This window comes from Hypomesus transpacificus, chromosome 8 (genome assembly GCF_021917145.1).
Source record: "Hypomesus transpacificus isolate Combined female chromosome 8, fHypTra1, whole genome shotgun sequence".
NCBI lineage: Eukaryota > Metazoa > Chordata > Actinopteri > Osmeriformes > Osmeridae > Hypomesus > Hypomesus transpacificus.
Window position 1 is genome coordinate 6,566,805 of NC_061067.1, and position 17,673 is coordinate 6,584,477.

General features: G+C 42.2%; 1 protein-coding gene across 1 annotated transcript in view; it reads right to left on the reverse strand.

Annotated features, from left to right (window-relative positions):
- Positions 1–1,136: 1,136 nt before the first annotated feature.
- LOC124470087 (cadherin-18) overlaps positions 1,137–17,673 on the reverse strand; it is an 85,902-nt gene continuing 69,365 nt past the window's right edge. The window contains exons 8-12 of the mRNA XM_047023810.1: positions 17,334–17,470; positions 12,061–12,182; positions 10,497–10,614; positions 5,098–5,349; positions 1,137–1,952 (exon numbers count right to left, since the gene is read on the reverse strand). Of these exons, the coding sequence (XP_046879766.1) occupies positions 1,432–1,952; positions 5,098–5,349; positions 10,497–10,614; positions 12,061–12,182; positions 17,334–17,470 (1,150 nt within the window). The 3' untranslated portion in view covers positions 1,137–1,431. The remainder of the gene's footprint in view (positions 1,953–5,097; positions 5,350–10,496; positions 10,615–12,060; positions 12,183–17,333; positions 17,471–17,673) is intronic.

Sequence of the window (17,673 nt, forward strand, 5' to 3'; positions counted from 1 at the left end):
TGAGACGTCATTATGAAGGCCATATGCTGTAATGTGTACAGTGCTGTGGAATGAGAAAAAGATTGTTGGTTGACGATATTTTAGAACAGGCACTGGAGGCTGTGGAGCTCAATGCCTGACCAACACAAACTTGGAGGTCAAAATGATTACCTCCCATTTAAATGAGATTCTTAATTGTACATGATGAAATGTGTTAATTGTAGCTATATCAATGAGAGCTGGCAAAGGATTTTGTATTTCAGGTAGATTTGGACACACACACACACACATTACACAGTTATGCATGTGCACACACACCACTTACATTTGCTCATAGAAAAAAGTCTGCAGGAAAGCTACTCCCTATTATATCAATGGCTGCTTCACTTGATTCTTTCCAAATTCTTCTCCCATCACCCATAACTTAGGACTGTACCCCTGTTTCAATGTCTTGACACAAATGTGAAAAGTCATGGGGGCCTTACCTCCCCCCAGTCTTTCATCCTAAGGGTAAGAGGGAGAGAGAAAGAAAGACAATGAGACAGAGAGTAAGAGACAGAGAAAGAGAGAGAGCGAGGATAAAAGTGCAAGAGAGAGTGTGGTAGAGGGACAGAGATAGAGAGCAGCTAGCATAGGGTCTTTGAAATATTCATCAACCTCTCATCCCTTTATCCAGGCCCCCACCAGCGCAAGACCCAGGGGCCCAGGGGAGCATGACAGGCCATAGGAGAGGAAGGGGAGCCAGGCCGGGCATCAGGCCTGCACTGCATAGCTAAAAACATACCACCCAAAACTGATGCAATTCCACCTCAATCTGATGTTTGCTTATAAGTACAGTTTTTTGTTACTGCAGTTTTGTTATGTAAAGTTACCTCAGGTTGTACAGGGTGAAATGGCCCCTTTCTCATTTGTTACAATGATATACCAGGAACAAAATAATGATGTGCTATTTTTTACATTTCACCTGACATCCTTCAAGTACTTGAGTTGTTCCATGCCCTGGAACCCACTATGTGCTTCAAATTATCAGGAAATTCATCTTATGTTCTCCCCTGAAATAAAATGTAATGTGTGTATCCTCTTCAAGAAACTGAAGTAGACTTCGCATCACATATATTCCACTCATGTGGAATTCAGGACTTTATTGAGCAATAAAAAATATACACCAGGGAAAATATTATTTTCCTTTATCCGTTATTCTTGTATGTTCCCCACACAAAATCTGATAATTCAAGTCCTCGGTGTGGACGACCCATGATCCAAAAGGACAGAAAAAAAACAGGGCAGTCAAATGGAAACAGTAGAAGTTTGGAGCAACTGGAACAGTTTGAAAGCATCTCGGTTCTGTTTATATCGTTCATGAAACCAGGAAAAGAGATAGAGAAGAGAGCCATTCTGGTGTGTGTGTCCCCCCCCCCTAACCCAGACAGCAAAATAACATGTGAGCTTAGGCTAGGTCGCCACCTCTGACTCTTCCTCTCCATAGAGTTCTGCTAGTTTCTGGAACTGCGGCCCCCAATCGTCCAGGTAAGTGTAGTCCTGTTCTGAGTGTGCTCCGGGGGAGTCCAGTGAGCTGATGGAGCCAGTGGGTGAGCCCTGGCCCTCATACGCGTACGTCTGGAGGGAGTCATACGGCGGCACGCTGCTGTCCACGTCGGCTTCCACCAGTCTCTGTTTGATGAACTCCTGCACGTCCACCTGGTTCAGTTCCAGGGAGGACGAGGGGCTGGGACGTTCACGCGACGGCCCTCCTCTGCCACCGCGCTGCCTGGCGTCCGGACGCACGTCCCGTCGGAACTTGAGCTCCTCCGCGGCGGCGGGGTTGCGCAGGGCGATGATGTCAAAGGCCTCCGTGTCCTCCTCACCGCCGCCCTCGTCGTCGTACGTGACCACATTCTCGCGCACGTCCTCCTCCGAGATGATGAGAGGCTCTTTCTTGCTGCGCCTTAGCGTGATGAAAAGGACCACGATGGCTGGAAGAGAAAGAAAGGAGTCGTGATGGGGGGAAATCAGTTAACGAGGGAAGTGTGTGTCTGTGTGGGGCTGGGACACAACGATTGGTAAACAAACAACAAACATTAATGAGAGTGACATCAACGAAACGCTTAGTTAGACAACATTCCTTCATTAGAGAGGACTTCAACATGGTTAACACGTGCCATACCCTGATTGCATGCTGATGCAGTTCTCATGTGCTGCTGTATTGGTAGCAAATTTGTCCCTCAAAATGGATTAACACATTGTAGTTTGTCAACAACCAACAAAATGAAAGTAAAAAATAAAACGGTCTCTTTTATGTGCATATTTATCCGTTTTTACATTAGGGCAACAAAGCTATTCAGCCGTTGAAGAGCTGTAAATCAATAATACACATTAGCCATCATTAGCATCGGCTGAGATGATGATTCTCTGAACGCAAGCTGGTAGGATGATGAGAGTCTCCCCATTATCATCTCTAGAGCAGATACAACATTGATCGGGCCAAACATTTTGTGTCTGTGACACAACAGAAAGGGTATCGTTTTGGATGTGTACTGTACTGTTTCTCACAGATGAATGACATTTGGGTCAGGAATTTAAATTGAGAAAATTAGAAAGAACCTTGAGTTATTTTCTTCTGTAATATACAATATTGATATGTACCATCAATAGCAGCACCGTCAACATTCAATCAAATTAAATAAAAGGCAAAATCGTATTTTCTTTACAGTCTACTGTAGGGATGGCTGGTGCCTTGGAAATCACACAGTTTTGAGAAAGACATAGTGCAGGTGGTAGACATCCTGCTCTGTATAACCTCTGCATGTCATTTACAGCAACACCAAACTATATTTAGAGGAGAAATAAACATCTGTGCAGGAGCCAAGCCGCCAAACAATGAAACACGTTTTAATAAACGCAAGGTGAGAGCTGTCTCATCTCTGGAGTGGCCGCACCTTTAGCATCTGACTCACTTAAGAGAGAGAGAGAAAGAGTGAGAGGAAGGAGAGGAAATGCAGGCCACAAGGCAGCACAGTAACTTTTTACAAGGTCATTTTCCAGCTGTCTTTTTCAGCTCTTTTTCAGCAGCAAGTAATATTATTACTTTTACACATTATAGAGAAATGTCAGGACATTGCAAAAGAGCAAAATCATGAACATATTGACAAAATTAAGATGTTGAATGTATTTAAGAAGAAGAATCGATTTGTGACAGTTGGGGGGTATCAAATCCTTTGTGTTTGAAAATAAAGGTTCAGAATGTATTTTCCTGAATGCTATTATGTAATACCCCCTTATGTTGTAGTTCTATGCAACACCACAGCAGTCTGAAGCTCTCCCTCCCACCCTCCCTCTCTCTCTCTCTCTCTCTCTCTCTCTCTCTCTCTCTCTCTCTCTCTCTCTCTCTCTCTCTCTCTCTCGGCCGGAAAGGCTTTGCTTTCTTTCACACTCCATTCATCACCTTATCTCCATCTTTCTCACCAGCCTCAATAGCTCACCACACCCTGTAATAAGGTCCAGATGCTTCTCTCTTTCTATCTCTCCCCCCTCTCTCTACCAGTTCTCTCTTTCTATCTCTCCCCTCTCCCCACCAGTTCTCTCTTTCTATCTCTCCCCCCTCCCTACCAGTTCTCTCGACCTCTCCTGCTCTGTCGGTCTCATGTCGAAGGCGATTAGTCATGCAGGGGCTGTCTCTCACTCATGCGTTGGCTTCCAAACATTGATGATGGCCTTTTGTTCGCCTCCATGGTCAGCCGGCACAACCCTTGCGTGGAATGGGGCTGCTGCCGATATGAATATGCATCACCTTCACGCACCGGTGTCCGCGGATAATCGCTGAGGACGTACATGTGTGTGTGCTTAAGTGTGTGTGTGTGCGCCGGTGTTAATTATCCACACTCTTGCTCCGACCCGGTGTCCTACCGTTGTTCTGTTTGCACACTGGAGGACTTTTTGCTTGCGTTTGGCTGGTGCACCCCCCCTCCCGACCCTCCTACCATCGACACCGTAGCTGATATTGCTGTTGTGTCCGCCAGGTTTGATGAATACTCTTTGATCTCAGACGATGAACTGTTTATATCAGCTGAGCAGGTAAAGGTGATGACGGGCCACACGTCCTGATGGTAGACTATTATGACGCTGTGCATATTTAACTACTGCACATTTGCAGTGTCAAAGCTGGCTTGTTTCTTAAACCTAATATACCTGATACGAACATTATCTAACCAAACTACAGTTTTTTTTGATTATCCATTAGTAATGGATAGATGTGGTTAGATGTTTAGATATTTCCCTGCTCCAACACACCTGATTCAAATGAATGGGTCGTTATCCACCTCTGCAGAAGCCTGCTTATAACCTTTCATTTGAATCAAGCAGGGAAACATCTAAAACATGCAGGATAGGTGTGCCCTGGGGACCAGGGTTGGGAACCACTGACCTAATGGGTGCGTGCAATTTTAAGAGGTCCGAAATATATGAAGGGGCCTGTCCATTAGTAGGTAGCAATAGATTCACATTTATTAGTAAACAATAAATACAATACTCTGTTGTGGGTCAGGCGTACCCCCCCCCCCCCCCCCCCCCCCTGCTCTCCCAACTAACAACTCAGTACTAACCCAGTACTAACAACTCAAAAAACACAGAATAGAAGAGATGTCAGTAGATTTTCATATGATATCCAAGTCTTCTTCATCTCCCTCCCTCTCTTTCGCTCTCTCTCTCTAACCCTGTAATTCTCATGCTTTATCAACACCCTGACATCTACTCTGCACTTCGAAAATATACATTGTTCTCACTTTCACTTTCCATCCCCCTTTCTCCCTCTCTTTTTTCTTCTTTACACCCATAACCTCATCCTTCATTCACATCCCCTCCCCCATTCTCATTCTGAATTCCAGTTGTGTCCTCACCCCTCCATTCATCCCTCTCCTCTTCTATACTGCCCTTGTCCTGTCATCTCTCTGTTCCTCTCCACTCTTTTCCTCTCCTCCTCTCTTACACTATCCCCTAACCAATCCTTCTACCCCCACAGACCCCCCCCCCCCCAAACCTCCCCACAGGCATCTTTCCTCTGGTTGTCTCATTTCCTCCATTCCTCCTGCCTCACCCTAACCCAACCCCGCCTGACAAACCTACCCAGCAGGATGACAATGCACAGCAGGATGGCGATGAGAGCCCCGGTGCTGAGACCTGCCGAGGACAGGAAGGCCTCGCCCTGGCAGGTACGCAGCCTCCCGCTCCGTTGGCACGGGCACACGCGCAGGGTGAGCGTGCTGGTTCCACTCAGTGAGGGTTCGCCACCATCCCACACCACGATGGGTAGCTCATACAGCTCCTGGGACAAGCGGTTGAAGCGCCGCCGTCTGGCTATGATGCTGGCCGTGCTGTCTGCAAAATGACAGAACGGTAAATTAGATGTTTTGATGGGAAACGACTGAATATGAGCCATGACATTCTGGAGTGGCTGTGTCTCCTCTGCCTGCATTCTGTCCACATTGGAGGACCATGCTTTAACAGATGGACCATTACTGAAAGGATAAAGGAAATTATATACTTTGACGAGAATGAAAAAAATATCCGGTCTTTCTTTCTTTTCAGTCCTTTTCGAGGCATTTTTACTGTCTTGTTTGCCTTCCCCTTGATGTTATGTATAACATGTCTGCCAATATAGGAGACCACCTTGAACAGCCAGTGTCATTCTATCCATAGCAAGAAGGTTCAAGATGAGATTTTGTAAAATCGAGAATGAGAGAAAATGTAGGTTGAGAGAAAATTGCACACAGGAGATGGAAGAAATAAAGACCTACAGCTAAATCTGGTTTGTTTATTATTAGTGTATTTTTCGTTGGTGCTCTCACCCAGGTAGACTATTCATTTAATTTTCCAGTACAAATACATTGCCAACCACCTCACGCATCATGGAGCAAAACTGAACCACCCCGAGAAATAAACATACCCATGAATGAAGGACATAGACCTGTATTCGGCTATTAGGGTAAAGCCACATATCATTCAATATTAAGGCTTAAAGATTCAAATAAAAAAAACAAACTGTTTGAAAACGGACAGATTTGAAGACAGAGCCTGTGAATTAATAATGTTGTTGATATGATAGATAGGTTACTTCAGCCTTGGGCTTTTTTTCTTTCTTTCACCATTTAGTTACCTCAAATATTGTGCAGTGTAGGGTGCTAATTATTTATTCTGAAAATGCATTTAAACTGTAAACAGTCTTTTGATTTTAGTAAAGTGTCAAGCTGCACTGAGACCTCACCTCCCACTCTAAACTTTATTCCATCTCCGAATGATGATAGACAGCTGGAATGACAACATGTTCTTCCAGCTTTATTAACTTTGACTCACAGCATTACCACATATGCAAACAGATGGGAGCAGGAAGAAAGTGCGTGAGAGAATCTCTTTGCCTGTGTTATTTCCTAGGTTTCGTTATGCCAAGTGGCCCAAAGACCCATGACTTCTTAAATAGTTAAAAAAAAGTCGTCTAACTGTTTCCTAAAAAAGGCTTCCTTCCCATAATGTAGCTCATTTCAACCTGGATGTATGCCTAGGTTCATGCATTGTCCACGGCTTCATTTTCCATGTGCCAAGTTTGGTTGTGCAACTGAGCCCCTGCTGTGTGCAATGGTAGCAGTATGAAGAACCAATGGGTATTCCCTCAGCATCGGGTTCGTTAAGCAGAAGTATGAGCCACTCAACGGCAAGTGGCTTAATTTCTCCATTGCCATATCCATTTGCTGGTGCATTCCTGTGCTGAGCAGGGGCGTGTTCAGGGAGTGGCCTAGGGTGGCACGGGCCACCCCTGAAATCTGATTGGCCACCCCAATATATGATTGGCTATATGCCCAGTCAGAGGCGGGCCACCCCTGGTGCCACCCCTATCAAAAATGTCTGGACACGCCCCTGGCGCTGAGTGAGACATTTTTTACTCAACGCGTATGCATCCGTCTACGAAATTGATGTGTGAGAGGAGAAAGGAAGAACGGATAAAGTTTTGGCAGGACCAAATGTAGTGTCAGTGGTACGAAAAGCACAGAGTTTGCCTTTAATCTATTCTGCCGTGAATCTTATGAAACATGTTCTTCATAGCTTCACAGTCATCACTTACAAATGAGCCATTGGCAGTTTACAGCTTGTTCATTGGATTTTTCATTTGTTCCTGTTTGTAATTTGATAATGATACAGCAGTATCATTATCAATGGTTCAGGTTCAGCATATTTTCAAATTCTTCTGAAGAACCGGCTAAGGTCCTATCTATCAAACAGCCAAGATAATGTCATGTGTGAACAAAGATAACAAGTGCAAAACATCTCTAATGACATTTTACTTGGTTGACAAACCAATAATGAATGTTTAATGAATGCCAACATATGCATGAGAGTAACGTTCAAATGTCATGGATTGTTTTTTTTTTATGGCTCATGCAGTTCTGTAAGTATGTAATTAGTTTGATGTCAGCATAAGAAAGCATGTCAGAAGGAAATCTACATGACATTTTACTCGTAGCATACATTTAGTAGGACTATGAGGTTGGTTTTCTGTCCGGATTAACAATAGTTACCCTTATTTTAATTAGATGTAGGAATAAAGTCTAGGAAAATCAGTCGTATCCAATACTGTCACACAAAGTAAACTGATACCAGTAAGAATAAACAGTTTCTAAGATTGCCAATGCTTTGATTATAGAATACTCATCATTTAGAAAATCTCGAATACATTAGCACATTTTTGGTAATTGTGATTTGTCAGATTCAGATTAATTAGATGTTGAAACAGTGCCTGCTTATCAGTAACATGTTAAAGTAGCATAGGGAAATGAAGACAGATTCTAGATTCTAGATACAGTGTGTTCTGGAGTGCACTGACCTTAGAAAATAAGGTCTGAAATTATAGAAAAAGAGGTGTCTGAATGACTCATTAAGCTCATTAAAAAATATCAACAACCTTGACAGATCTGCCTTCGACTGAGTGGATTAGTGTAGATCTTAAAATGTTCTCTATATGCAAACACAAGAAATATGCCATAAAAATCAGCTGATCTGTTTAAGAATTTGAGCTGTTTAGAGATCACACACCCCAATTATCTACATAATAAAAAACAAATGCCACCAACGACAAGATGACAATCAACAGAAAATGGAAATCAAAGTCAACGTTAGCATAGAATAACAACAGTACAACAAACACAGAGGGGGTATTTTTGCATTGTATTTTTTTTAAAGAGCTTTATGGACAAAGAATGCTGGTAGATTTCTCAAACAGTCTTGTCTCTAGCTTTCTGTATATTAACAGGAAACATGACTATTTAACAATGTTCAATTCTCCAATTTGGCCTTTTCCTTTGAGTGATTATCCTTCCACAATGATGACTTAATGTGTGGACATTGACTTGAAATGAAGGCAGATTATTATGATTCCTCCACACCAAACGAGGAGACAAAGTGAGAGAGACTCAAGTTAAGTAGCTCATGTCCTGTTGTTAAAAGCAACACACAAGTTGTTGCTATAATAAACGCCTGAAAAAATTGCTTTTTGATTTAATCGTTTGAAAGGGAGCTGCAACTACTCTTCACCAGACTCCCATGGAATGGCTGGCAATGGGATTAAAATGCAGGTAATAGCTTTTAGGGATTCAGATGCAGTTATGAGCAGACGGCAAAATTGGCTCCTGAAGTAGCTGTAATGGTTTAGTTAATGGCTGTTATAAAACTTTCAAATGTTAAGTCAGCCAAACCAAGGCTGCCAGAGATACATAGCATACGTGTGTCTCTCAGAGCGGGAGACAGACACAAAGAGTGTGAAACCTTCAGGCCAATCACAATCAATTCACAGTTTAAATTCACACAACATTAGTCTGGGGTCTGCCAGGAAGGGGGTGGGAATAGGGAGCAGTAGTTTGATGGTCTTTTCATCAACATCTCCACAACACAGATAATGATATTAGAGGACTGGGATGAATTCTCCAAAGACTGTCCGACTGTGGAGCAGTGTATCAGGGATGAAAGGGACACACACAGTACCTCGTCAGCATAATTTTTAACCCTAACAAACAACGGTGCCAACAGCATAGTATCTTCCCACTGCCTACCTCACAGAGCTAAATATGAAAGCTAAATATGACACCCTGCAAGAGAAGACGGTTTCAAGAACAAAAGCACTGCCAGAGCTTGCAACTGTGGTGATGCAACTTTCAATGATGGTGTAAGTGAATCTGCAAATTGAGCTGCCGGATGTGAAAAATCAGCATGGGTTCCACTGTGTGTGTGTTAGAGTTAACTTATTTGAGGTAGAATCACACCATTTGACTGTCTCTTTTTCTGTCACACATTCACCCACACTCTACAACTTTCCACCGTGACATTTTCTTAAAATGCCACCACTTTCTCAGGTAATGTAGTGTTTGATTTACACCTTCAAAGCCTCTATTTTGTATGGCTCAGAACAACATGATTTTTAAGTTTGAAATAACAGCTCTTTAAGATGCAAAAGAGTATTAAGAAAATGATGATGTACTGCATGCTGATAATCAAAGTAGCAGGTGACTGGGCGTAACCGTTGATGATCAGATATATTCCTCACACTAGACATACTTTAAGCAATCTTGGGAGCATGGGCAAAAACAGTTTGATGCAATGCCATCTTTTTTTCTTTTAACTTTTGTCCAGTGTGTTTCCAATTTACTTGCTTTTGGCTTTCGCCACTAAACCTGGGTGGTTAAGCAATCAACATTCAGTTGGCAATCGCTGTTGAACCAGTCACATCTTGAGACGCAGGGTGGAGAGAAGGTGATGCAGCCCAGTGAGTGCCACTTAAATAAAAATAAAAATACAGTCAAACCAAGCTGTGCACCAGCACAAAGGGCATAGCAGTCTAGCAGAGGTTGGTGGTGGGAAGCTGCTGGACTTAGGGTTCAACTTATCTCCTTTTATCACACGGATTTTCTTGTTTTCTCCTCTCTTTCTTTGCTCTCTATCTCTCTCATTCTCCTCTCTTGCTCTCTCTCTGGCGATTCATCCAAGGAGGAGCTTTGGTGAGATTCGTCTCCCTGGGCTACCCCGGCTCCGACTGGCTGAGAGCTTTAAAAGCCCTGTGATTGCAGACTGAGACCAACCTGGGGGCTAGGTATCCACCTGAGACCTGGCCAGTTGCTATGGTAACCCTCATCACTGGCCTTTGCCGCCACACAATAAGGTGAGGGAGGAGGGGAGGAAGAAGAGGAACTGAGCAGGTAATCCTTTTGACAACACAACGGCCCAACATGACAACCCTACCGAGGCGCCAGTGTTTTATGAAACACTCCCCCCCAGAAGAAGATCCTGTGGATCGTCAACAAGGGATAGAGGAATTGATAGTCCATATTAGTAATTATAGATTGGGGGTGTTTGGAAAATATTGTGTGGTGTTGAATGTTGGAATGCTTTGGTGGGGATTTATGCCCCAATGACGGGGCAGAAAAAAAGGAAAAGACAGAAGGAAACTCATAAGAAATGCCGGAAACATTGAATTCGGTAATTACCTTCATTGTCCTTCAGGGTGAAGTTGGGATTAACTGGTATTTCGCCAGGCAAAGCGAAGGAGAATCGCTTTCCGTTTGCAAAATCGTCCTTATCCAATGCAGTGATAGTTTGGATTATCTGTTGTTCAAATTGAGACGTGAAAAGATACATTAAAACCTCTTACACCTACATACAGCAATACAATACAATTACATGATTGCCATACTAATCATTACCATCATACAGAACATTGCCATCGAAGGTATAACCACACCTCAACACTTCACTAAAAAGAAAACTACAGAGAAACACAATAGCGAAAATTCAAGACTGTCAAAACAATAATATGTGGGTATGGTTTGAACATGAATATTGGCATCAATTTATTGGAGAAAATAAGCTTTTTCTTTTTTTTTTTTATTGTGGACCAGCCTCCTATTTCTCACATGATAGGGGGGGACGAATAATAGTAAAAGACTACAGGTCTTGGGAATGCTATGTAGCCAGAGGGAGCTAGCATCAAAGAGCCTCTCACATTGACCCTTTTGCCAGTTGTGTCATCTTGTTCCCTTTAATTGGTAAGAGGCTGAGATCCAGTACAGGGAGAGTCACCCTTGGAGAGAAGCGACCTGCCAGACCTTGCACCACAGGTGGGGGTGGAATGGGGGGGTCGGGAGCTGTGTGCCACCCCCATTATATACGAGAGGAAAGCTGCATAGAGACCCTCATAGTTCAACCTGGTGGTCAACTGCACTTGTGACATTTGGCATCTGTGATAATTGATCGTCCAGTGGGTTTTACAGTCCAACAAAAGTGTGCATTGATGTGTATGTACTGACAGCCTGGACACATGGATCTTTTCATATGACCTTGACAAATAGTTATCTTAAATAAGAAGCAGACTTTCTGATCTTACCACATTCTAACTTGGCCCTGATTGTGCCATCAAAAGCATCCCTAAGCTTAATTGGACAGTGACTTGCCCGATCCACAACCTCCCGTTAACCCTCTCTCCCCTCCTGAACCCTTCCCCGCCCCTCTCTCCCTGATTGCCCTACGTCTCGGCTGCCTTCAGTCAAATAAATCTGAAAGTACCCAAAGCAAATTGAGAGAAACTGTGAGTCAGAGCGGTAATGCTTCGCTGCTTGGATTTGTATTAAGAAGGAGTGATGACAAACTCTCTCTCTCTCTCTCTCTCTCTCTCTCTCGGTCTCTCTCTCTTTCTCTCTCTCTCTCTCTCTCTCTCTCTCTCTCTCTCTCTCTCTCTCTCTCGTTTCCTCCCTCTCCATCTCCTTCCACCCCTCGCTGAGTGGGTCTACACAAGAGCGGACAAACTAGGCTGAGGGAAACAACAGCAAGTCTTCTGCATAATGCATGTCGTCCAAACAGCTGGGCAGATGCGACGGTAGATAATCCGTGGCTCTCAGCACTTCTGTTTGAGGTATATGTGTGTGGATATATTCAATGTGTGTACGTGAAGGTATGTGCATGTGCCTGTTAAGGTTTGTGCACAAGTTGGTACTAATGTGTTTGTGAGTACAGTTGGCGTGTATGTGCGTGTCAAGAATCACACTAGATGCTCACCTGTCCTGGCCTGGAGCTTTCACAAACAATAACCTCTTCATCAGTGGCTATTTCAGGTGGATTATCATTGACGTCCAGGACCTGAACTGTAACGGTAACATGACTAAGGAGGCTTGGGTTATCTGGAGGAAAACATATCCACACACAAACAGTCACACAGAAGAAAAGTAATTACTGTATGCTGAAAGAGCAGCAGGATTATCAGACAAATATAGATAAACAAAAATAGAGGGGATGACATAAGAAACAGAATTACTGCATTTAGTGACTTTACTTTTTTGAAACTTGAACCACATCACACCTATGATAGGAGCATGCACTTACAAACGTTCCTTGTTCCTCATTAAATTCATTCAAGAAAACCTCATTGTGTAGAGCACATTTAGGCATTATTATTTTTAACCCTTTGATACACAACATCTACAGTGGCCCGGCATAGTTTAGATTTTCTATGTCTTCGCAAAACAATTATTTAATCGTTCAGTATTCCAGGTATTCCTCAATGAACTTGTTTTTGGTCATCACAACCCCTCTAATCATGGGTCTAAAATGACCCGCATTCATTTACATTTTACATTTACATTGACATTTAAGCATTTAGCAGACACTTTTATCCAAAGCGACTTCCAAGAGAGAGCTTTACAAAAGAGCATAGGTCACTGATCATAACAACGAGGTAGTCCCAAACATTGCAAGCAGCCAAAACATGAAGCATACATTGTGAAAAAACTAAACAAGTGCAAAAGGGAAGACCCATAAGAGCATGCAGTTATACAAGTTACAAATTAAAACAACATGAACCACAAAAAAGTGCAGGACTGTACCTGTAGAAGAACAATCAATAGTAAAAATATTTCACAGCGAGTACAAGACTTAACTTTGTTATAACTAACCTACAAGAGCAACAAGTCACTCAATAAGAGTCATTGTGATCCTGGAGGAAACTAACAACAGGTCTAGCCAAGCATTTCTAAGTGCCGTTGTACTCCCGGAACAAGTGCGTCTTGAGCCTTTTCTTGAAGGTGGGGAGACAGTCAGTGTCCCTGATGGAGGTGGGGAGCTGGTTCCACCATTGGGGGGCCAGGCAGGAGAAGAGCTTGTGTTGGGACCTGGTAGTCTTGAGCGGTGGGACCACCAGGCGGTTGTCTGAGGAAGACCGTGGGTGACTGGTGGGGGTGTAAGGTTGCAAGAGAGACTTGATGTAGTCGGGTGCAGTCCCGTTCACTGCTCTGAAGGTCAGTACCAGGGTCTTGAATCTGATACGGGCGTTGATGGGTAGCCCTATGATATTTCATGTGGCTGAGTGTTTCTTTGCCATATCTTTTGAAATCAACTAATTTCTTAATTGAATATTCCAAGTATTCATAAACATCTTGTTTTTGATTGCCACAAATACTTTTTTTTCCTTTTTATTTTCTTACTTTATAAACAACCATTGTTTTTGTGTTAGTACCTTCAGTTTATGGAAAATCATGGGTCAAAAATTACCCATATGTATTCCTATGGAGTTTTATAGGAATTTTTGATATTAGTTAATTTTTGAAACATGGAACATATTTACTGTGGATAACTAATCACCTGTCACACATTTCACAACTCAACACAACTGCTTTTAGGCTGGGAGATGTTCACATGTGACATCATTGATGAGGACCTGAAATGCAACAACGTAAAGACAAAGAGCTGCAGCAGCAAAAGGGAAAGAGTGGAGAAGCATCAAACTGAAATTCATGGCCTCTATCAGTTTGACCGTTCTTGCAGGGGAGGACAAGAGCCTAGATGTGGCCATTTTGGAGCGTTTTTGTATCCAATTGCAAAATCCAATGTATAAAGCCACCATGGGGCTAAAGAGATATTTACATTTAGTCATTTAGCAAACGCTCTTATCCAGAGCGACTTACAGTAAGTACAGGGACATACCCGCCGAGGCAAGTAGGGTGAAAGTGCCTTGCCCAAGGACACAACGTAATTTGGCACGGCGGGGAATCGATCCGGCAACTTTCTGATTACTAGCCTGACTCCCTCACCGCTCAGATATGATGATATCACCAGCTTGAAATTTGATGACAAGAGAAACAGGGCTTTGTAACAAGAAACACATCACATAGCAGCATTCAGGTATGTGTGTGACTGTTTCCTGGCTAATTGCAGAAGATGGTTCATTCCCAATAACTTTGTCACCAGAGATAAGCAGTGTTCGCAATACATGCCCAGCAAGCCTGCAAAATGTGGAATTATTCTGGATGTGCGATGTGATGGTCCCATATATAGTAGACTGAGTGTTCTACCCTTCCAGTCTCCCTCTGACTGAAAAGCTTATTGAAAAAAACCTGAACATTGCGGGGAACAAGCCGAACATACGAGTCACCAAGACATCCAAATAATGGGACATGCCAAGTTCCAAATGTGTTCATGGTCATGTTGCCATTCAATTTGGATTCAATGGCAACATGACTATGCTGAGCTATGTGCTGAAGAAGGGAAAGACTGTTGTACTTCTGAGCACCATGCATGATGGCAAAGCAGTGGCTGACAACAATGTTGTGATCCAGTACTGTAATAAAAGAAAAGCAGGAGTGGACACAATGGACCAGATAGTTTGAACTACTACTACTCATGTAAGTGAAAAACACGGAGGTGTCTGGCACAGTGTGCTGGATGTTGCCACCCTCAATGCCTACACTAACTTCTACACCAACACCCTCATTACATGGGTGGTGTGACCAAGTGGCAGTTCATCAAGGAGCTGGGCAATGACCTTGTCCTGCCACATAAAAGGCGCATGAAGGCCAAGTCACAGCTCCAAAAGTATATTAAAGAGAAGATGGAAAGATGTGGGCTAAAAACAAAATGCAACTACCACACAGCCACAAGAAGAGCTCTTATCATCAAACTTTATGAAGCTAAGGATATCCTCAAATCTCTTTAGCCCCATGGTGGCTTTAAACATTGGATTTTGCAATTGGATCCAAAAACTCTCCCACAAGGCCACATTTAGGCTTGTGTCCTCCCATGCAAGGAGGGTCAATCTGATAGAGCCCATGAATTCCTGTTTGTCAATGCTTCTCCACTGATGAACATCTACCAACCTAAAAGCAGCCATGTTGAGCTGTAAAATGTGTGGCAGGTGAACAGCTATCCACAGTAAATATGTTCCAAATTGCAAATATCCAAAGTTTCTATCAAATTCCATAATTAATCCATATGGGTCACTTTAGATCCATGTCTGTAAATTTGATGGAAAACCACAACAAGTTTTTTGCTCTGAAAGTAAGAAATACAGACATTTAAATAATGATTTGTGGTACTCAAAAACAAGGTACTTAATGAATAATTCGAATATTAAATAATGAAATTAATTGATTAAAAAATATATAGCAAAGAAACACTCACCCATACATGAAATGTCATAGGAAATGCATGCGGGTCATTTTAGACCCATGTTGTGCATTAGAGGGGGTAAGCATAGCTTGTGTATCAAAGGGTTAACGTGGTTTATTGGGCAGGGTGTAGCAGAACACAGTGTGCCGAGAACGCAGAATCCCAGATAGCATATTTCATGACACTTTTGTGGTGGTTGTTCATTTGTTGTGATGGATCATTCAGGTTGAATACTCACTTGAGCAATTATTTTAGGCATTGCACAGAGAAACACACACAGCACCAGGCCATGTGTGCCTGCTTATTATGGGTAAAAGTGCCACGATCTGCCTGAAAATAACCAGCTTGACACTCACTCTCCTGCACTCACCTAATGGATCATGGGAGCATTGACTGTATTCTAGTGTCTACAGTGGTCCAGTTTAAGGCAAAAATGTCTATTTACATGATAGACACATGATTGCCACATCTAACTCATAATTCATTAAACAGAATAATCAATATTAAAACATGCTATTATATCTCTGAGTAGTAACGAAGGGCAATGAGATATAGACACATTAGTATGCAATACCTTCCATCAACTGCTGAGGGACTTGTCTAATTGTGATTACAAATTAGCCAAATTACCTGATAGGAATTCTGAAAGTCATTTGGGCCAGAATAATATAATTAATTTCCAGCACAGTATTAAGAATACAGGGAAATGAAACATTGAGATCAATTTCATTTGTTAGTTTATCATTCCAAATTATAATTGATATACATTCCCAAAATTGTACCTCACCAGCTTTTATAAAAATATAAAATAAACAAATAACCTCATTTAATTACTCTTGTTCACCATTAATCATGTCACATTGTGTTAGCATTTCTAATGATATTGTTTGCCCAGTTGACTCACATATCTACTGTCTGAAAGTATATGAATTATATGTATTTGTGTATGTCAGCAGTGGTTCTTGTCTTGTAATCTATGCATCCAAAGATTCAAAGTAGGCATAAGCAGTGCTTGTTCATTTTTACTACACAAACTTGGTTACACAAACTTTTGGCATCCTGGATCAACTGGCAAAAATGAAAACTTATTTGATTGTTATTTTTGTTATCTCAAATACAAATATGTGATGTTGGCACCAATCAGACAAAACCCTCTTTCTTTGTGCTGTTTCATTACTTGTTTAATGTTGTAGAATAGTCTAAGCTTTAGTGGAAGAGTCATGTGACAGTATTACTGCCATTGCAATTCTGGGCAATCCAACTCCTCATCAGCAGCTGTTTGTAAACATCTTCACGTCAACGTTACTATATGTAGTAGAGTCACTTTGGCATCAATGTTGAACACCTTTTTCTCCCTGCCATACTGTAGGGAATTCATCTTTGGTCTACATGTTTTGGTTTCTATAGGTTTGCATTTTGAATCTTACTAGTTACCGTGGTAATATCCTTCCCAGCAATATATCACTATTCTAAAAATAAATTTGCTGAACACTGTCCATGTAAACTGTAGGTTTATCTTATTTTACCACACCAAGACATATAGTTGATCAAAAAGTACCTGCAGTACCCTCATAAGTCAGTGCATTATTGTTATTAATCTGAAAGTTACAACAATGAGTAGATCAGGATTTTGTAAATTGGGTAAAGAAAAGGGCAACAGCTTCAAAAAAGATCTACTCAAAGCAGAGCTAATTATTAAATATGTTCCCTCCAACTACTCATTTTAGGCATTTCCTGGTTTTGCAAACCAGCAGTGCCCACCTTATATACAGTACATACATATTTTGTTTCACAATTCAACAACATTTAGAAATTACTATAGACTTACAGGACCAATTCCTCCCTCCCCCACCCACACCCACACATGTAGGTATGGTAAGCTGGGTACCTACCAACCTCCGAGGCCATCACAGTGATGTTGTGCCAGGGCATGTCCTCTCTGTCCAGGGTCTGGGTCGTCCTTATGACTCCTCTCTGTTCATCTATGCTGAAGTACCTCACTCCTTCCACACTGTTGTCTATGGAGTACCTGTTTTTAGATTTTGAGTTACACACACGTTCGCCTTTTAGGGGTCTAATAAAAACATGTTCAAATCACTTCCAGGAAGGGTATTGCATTGAGTTGCCATTTCTCCAGGTACCAACTTGGGGGGAAGTTTACAGAAATAGCTTTTGCTGTATCGTTATAAAACCTAATTTATGCTGTGTGTCTATAAGACTTGTGAACATTGG